The sequence below is a fragment of the Brassica oleracea genome, chromosome C8 (genome assembly GCF_000695525.1).
Source record: "Brassica oleracea var. oleracea cultivar TO1000 chromosome C8, BOL, whole genome shotgun sequence".
Classification (NCBI taxonomy): Eukaryota; Viridiplantae; Streptophyta; class Magnoliopsida; order Brassicales; family Brassicaceae; genus Brassica; species Brassica oleracea.
Genome location: NC_027755.1, coordinates 9,397,455 through 9,403,409, shown reverse-complemented (window position 1 = coordinate 9,403,409; position 5,955 = coordinate 9,397,455). Strand labels below are relative to the sequence as shown.

The window sequence follows — 5,955 nt, the reverse complement described above, 5'->3', positions numbered from 1 at the left end:
CTCAATTCATTGTTTCTCATCAGTAATCCATTATTTTGCCCAGCTAGCAATAGACTCATCCACGGACTTATAGTCCTGGATTCTGGGATTCCTCCAATCAAATAGGGCATTGGTAATAACACCGTTCTTTGGTGATCATATCTCAATTTTTTTTAACTCTGTCCAAAGGTCTAGAGGATTCTCTATAGTCAGATACTGATCTTTGAGACTCTTAATAAGATGATGGCTAATAATTAATATTGCCATGTATCAATCTTTCTCATTTGGCATTATCGCCTTTTGTGATTCATTCACCGAATCCTTTGACTTTAGGATAAACTCAGTATCCAGTGCGCATTTCAAATAATTATCTCCTGAGAGATTTATGGCAGCAAAATCCAAGTTTATTTTCGACATCTCAAATCATATATTAATCAATTTTAGATCTCATAAAATATTTAAAATACGGCCATAAACAAGACATGCTATCAAGTCAATACATTTCTAATAAGCAAACAAGCCACACGACCAAATATGATATAATGCAATAAGGCCACACAGATTTATCAAGCAAGGGTATCGACCAAACAAGCAATTTCTATATGTTTTCATGTGGCCATATGGTTATAATGCAAGCCTAGCATATTGATTCTATATGTACAAGAGTGGAATTATGGAACCTCAATTTAAAACAATCAGATCATGCAAATGTGATAATAATCAGATCATGAGTATAACATAAACATGTTGGTCAGGATGATAAATGATGCAAACTGGCCACACGGCCAAGTAGATATGATGCACTCAATCTTAGCAATCGGATTTCATATGTGCAAGGGTAATATTAAAACATTCAATCAAGGTTTTGCAATTAATCAATCAGTTTCAGGTATGAGATTTAGCTAGACTAACAATCAGATTCAATTAGGTTTTATCAAGATTAGCAATTGGATCAATAATCAAAAATAATCAAACGGATTCAAGCAATACACAATTTATGGTTTCAATCCCAAAATAGGGTTTCAATCATGAAAAACCAAAACAATCAGTTTCAAGGCTGATTCTATCAATTTTATTAATCAGTTTCAAGGCTGATATTTATCAGTTTCAAGGCTGATATTAGCAAGATCGAATCAAGCAATCTGATTTTAGGAATACGCAAATTAGGTTTTAGGGTTTCAATTCGAAATTAGGGTTTTATCAATCAATCAGCTTCTAGCAAATAATCTTAAACCTCAGAACAGATGATTATATCATGAAACTATTAACCTAGTATAATATGAAACCTCAAAACATTCAATTCGGATTATGCAATACACGAATTCTATTTAGAGTTTATCAATTCGAATTAGGGTTTGGGGTTTCGAATTTGATCTTCAGATCAAAGGGGTTTGATTTTAGATTCAAAACCATTAATGATTTGTAAAAACCGATTTGGGGTTTTAATCATGTAGGAACATGATTTAGGGTTTGGAGTATCGAACTTTTAGAGCTTCGATTTACTCAATTAGGATTTTTGATTTATTACCCTATGGTTTTGATTCATAAAGATTATGGTTTCATTCTTTATCAATCAATCCATGTTCGATTATGGGTTTTTAGGTTTTGAATTACCTTTTAACCTTAGATGATTGTTGAATCACCACCAAAGGAGTTGAGCCGCGAGCTAGACACGAACGGAACGCGAGCTGGAATGGATCGAGTCGCTTCTATCGGGTCGCGGACGTCCTTTGTTGCTTGATCGGGAACGCCTTGATCGTCAGACGCGAGCTGTCTGATGCTGTCGTGAACGAGGAAGAGGTCGCATGCTAGAGCTGCTCTCGGGTCGGGAACGTCTGAGCTAGGATCAGGAATGCCTTGGGCTGAAGCTAATCGGGGACGCGAGCTGGAACATATGCGGGAACAAGATACGCGATCTGGGTTTAAGGTTCGTCGGATCGCCGGCTAGGGTTAGGGTTTTAAGGTTTTTCAATTTGGGTATTACCTTAGGGATTTAGAGTTTCGTGCTGATAACGTGTTATAAAAGTAATGGAAAAATCTATCTTTATTCATAACATGGAGGTTTCTTATATAGGAAATTACACCGTCATAGATAACTGGAAAGATTACAAATCATAATCTCTTGGTTACGAGCGATCCAAAGGTTAACAAATTTGTAGTTTTAACTATATTTCAACACTTTTGTATCAATCAAGATCACTCCACTAAGTTAATAAACCTCCGTAGCTTATTTTTTTATTCCTGTGAGGTAACACGCACGTCCAACCATGGTGGAATGTTTTTCCATTTTTATTTCTTAAATGCATTCTGTCAAGTCTCTGTTTTCTTTGGAGTAGTTGTTTTCTAACCAGAAGAGAGATGCGTCACAACTTTGTCCTTTTGTCTTGTGCTTTTCGTTAGAGAAAAAACGACAATTGGCATCCAAATTCCCCTTCTATGTTCTAACTTCTAACTAATGTTTTACATTTGTGTGCTACTATTCATTTTCTAGGACCATTTATCTTTTTTAATTACATTCTATAAGAAACCTTAACTTTTAACAAAAATAAATGTCTACTATGATTACATAATCTATATATCTACCGTGTTATATGTCGGATTGTGGGTCCCTTTATTGCTTAGCTCTCTAATTTAAACAACTTGTAATTTTTTATTGGTTTGTTGTACTATTCATTGAGGTTTGGTTGCGTGATGTTTATTTTTAAGTAGACTCTGTTTTATACAATCTTATAGGGCTGTAAAGGCAAAGAGAACACACAGGAAAAAAGAGGCAAAGATGTTTACTTGCATAGCTTGTACGAAAGCAGACGGTGGTGAAGAACTCGGAGCGCGTGGAGGCACTACTCCCAATACTAAAGAATCCGTCAAAAGCTTAACCACACAGGTCTCTCTTCTTTCTTAGTTTATCCTTCGATTTTTTTCACTTTTTTGTTGCTTTTCCCTAATTGCCTTGCCAGTGAAACTAACCGAAGACACAGATGGGGGTCCAATTAACTTATCTCACTGAAGATTAAAATATTAATCTTTCAATATATAAGGAGACGTATGTTCCATAGATTTTACTGATATTGGTTTCTTTATCTTTGAGAATTTGTTTTGAAATACCTATAGATATAGTTTGGTCACTGTTGTTTAGACAGAAATGCAACTTCACTTGCTTGGAATCTTTCACCAATCTCTCTTTTAATAGGTTATGTCAGTGTTTGTTTCCCATCTATCTGACTAGACATGAAAGTCAAACAGCTACTGAAACAGTTCAATCCCAGATTCAAAAAACTTTAGTTTATGTATCTACTTCAATATTTGTTAGGAGTATAATGGCTGATTAAAGCTTACGAGTATTGCTAATGAAGACTGATCAAATTATATTTTCTCAAATAGGCTTTACTGAATTCTTACCTAGATAGGAAAAAAAAGTAAAAGGTTTAAAGAGTAGGGGGAATTCTTTAGTAAATCAAATAAGAAAAAACAAAAGGAAGAGATGGCCGTTCTGATTTTTTTTTATATCAATCCTTTTAACTAGATGTTAGATCTCATATCTTTATTGATGTTTTTTAAGAATTATCATAGTATACCTCCTTTTAATTCCTTTGGGGCTAAAAATAAACTTCTCTTGATGCTTAAAGGCCTGAGAGTTTTTCCTTCAATGTTAGTGAAATGTTTGTATTCAACATGATTGCGTTTTAAAATGCGTTTTTGGGAACCAATGTTATGCAGATTAAAGATATGGCTATGAAATTCTCTGGTGCTTATAAACAATGCAAGCCATGCACTGGTTCCCCTCGCAGCCCCATGAAGAAAGGACATAGACCGTTCTCAGATTTTGACAATGCTTCTGAAGGTGTTCCCTACCCTTACATGGGTGGAAGTGCCGGTTCAACTCCTGCTTGGGACTTCATAAACTCCTCTCACCATCCAGCAGGGGCAAAGTTCACTTCAATCTATGGAAACGACCGGGAATCTATCTCTGCTCAGTCTTGTGATGTGGTACTAGATGATGAAGGGCCTAAAGAGTGGATGGCTCAAGTAGAACCAGGCGTGCATATCACATTTGCTTCTCTCCCCAGTGGAGGAAATGATCTTAAACGGATCCGCTTTAGGTACTCATACCCCTCTGTGTGATCTTTGAGTTTTCTAGAAGAGAGCCCGCATGTTCTGTTTCGATATGTATGATGGTTTGGTGCAGACTTGGAGTACTCTGCTAGATTTGATGTCCCAAAGTGATTCAGATGTTTTCACTTCAAGACATTGGAAGCTAAAACAAACCATTAATTGTGTCTTGTTTTTGACAGCCGGGAGACATTCGACAAGTGGCAGGCTCAACGGTGGTGGGGTGAAAACTATGAAAAAATCGTTGAGCTTTACAACGTACAGAGATTTAATCGTCAAGCTCTTCAAACGCCGGCAAGATCCGATGACCAGGTAATTAAAAAAACACATATTGGTATGCAATGTTACTTCGGTCTTCTTCTTTTTTTTTTTTTTGAATAGAATGTTAAATTAGACTCAAAAGAAAAATAAGCTTGTTTACAGCATGAGCTACTTTGTTTTATGACTTGGTTTCTAACAATGAAACACTATAAAAATTTCCTATGTTCCCAAAAACCCAATCCAGCTTTGATAAGCATTCACCATCCTTTAGTCTTACTTTAGGGTCATTACTCTATTCTTCACTTGTCTGTCGATTGACCGAAGCAGAACATCTACTGAACGGGAGTTGTCTCCATGCTTCCTTCCATTTCGTTCTCTCCAGAGTATGTATACAGCAGCCTGAAATACATAGCGAAACAGGAATCTGTGAACTGGTGAGGTCCTTCCTTGTGTGAGCTGTTGTACAATATCCTCCCATTTAGTAGAATAAAAATTCCCCATTAGATTGTGTACCAACTTCTTCCACAATGTGGAGGAGTAAGAACACTCAAAATAGAGATGGTTGCGTGTTTCCAAATGTTGATTACAGAGTATACAACTTCCGTCAATTCCCGTGTTCCACAAAACCATTCTATCTCCTGTTGCCAATCGATTATGCAGAGCTAGCCACGTACAGAACCAAAACTTTGGTGTTGCTTGAGTAAACCAGATACCTTTGTGCCAAGTTACCTTTCCTCCAGTGGTTCTGATATGGTTCCATGTGTCCCGAGCTGTGAACTTTGGCTTGTAGATATCATTCTTCCCTTTCCATAAGATAACATCCTCCTCCTCTGTTCTCGTCAACAGCCTTAAATTCTCTTCAATTTGAGTAAGCTCCAGCGAGCGATGAGTTCTTCTTCTCCTTCTTCTCCTTTGGTCTTCTTCAGACAAGAACGTTTAGTGAATCTTTGTCTTGATTGTTTTTTTTTTCAGTCAGAGAGAGATTCAACTTACTCCAAGATGGAATCAGCGAGAGAGAGCAAAGACTGGACTCCAAGACACAACTTCAGACCTCCAGGAGTTAATGTCCCTCATCACTTCTATGGTCGCTCTAGCAACTATGGTCATCATGGAGTACCTACAACGGATGCAGCACAAACAACCACCTCTTCAAGAGATGAACCACCGTCAGTGAGCAACGCTAGTGAAATGCAGGCCGAGTGGATCGAAGAGGATGAGACTGGCGTTTACATTACCATCAGACAACAAGCAGACGGGACTAGAGAGCTACTTCGGATCAGATTCAGGTATAACAAACATCGAAAAGACTTTACAGTTGGGGTGAATCGTTTAATGCTTAAGACTTATTCTTGGATTCACGCCTTAGGTGAACCTAGAGGTTCACCAACCAATAGGATTGTGTTATTTCATATTCGATATCTTTTAAAAAAGGAAACAAAATATAATCAAATTATATTATCTTTTTAAAATTAAAAGGTAAAAAGAAATAAATAAAAAATAGTAATAATTACAAAAAAAATATTTTTAACGTCGTCAGCAAAACATTAAACCCTAAATCCTAATCCCTAAACCCTAAATCCTAAACCCTAAACCCTTGGGTAAACC

At 36.8% G+C, this 5,955-nt stretch overlaps 1 protein-coding gene across 2 annotated transcripts in view; it reads left to right on the top strand.

Moving 5' to 3' along the window:
* Positions 1 to 5,955, top strand: part of LOC106308282 (protein BREVIS RADIX) — a 27,464-nt gene that overhangs the window by 20,792 nt on the left and 717 nt on the right. The window contains exons 3-6 of one of the 2 annotated variants that reach the window (XM_013745436.1): positions 2,713 to 2,863; positions 3,697 to 4,079; positions 4,272 to 4,401; positions 5,323 to 5,636. In XM_013745436.1, coding sequence (XP_013600890.1) covers positions 2,756 to 2,863; positions 3,697 to 4,079; positions 4,272 to 4,401; positions 5,323 to 5,636 — 935 coding nt within the window. In that variant the 5' untranslated portion in view covers positions 2,713 to 2,755. Of the gene's footprint in view, positions 1 to 2,606; positions 2,864 to 3,696; positions 4,080 to 4,271; positions 4,402 to 5,322; positions 5,637 to 5,955 lie in introns of those variants that run through there. The other variant, XM_013745437.1, reaches the window with a different exon arrangement.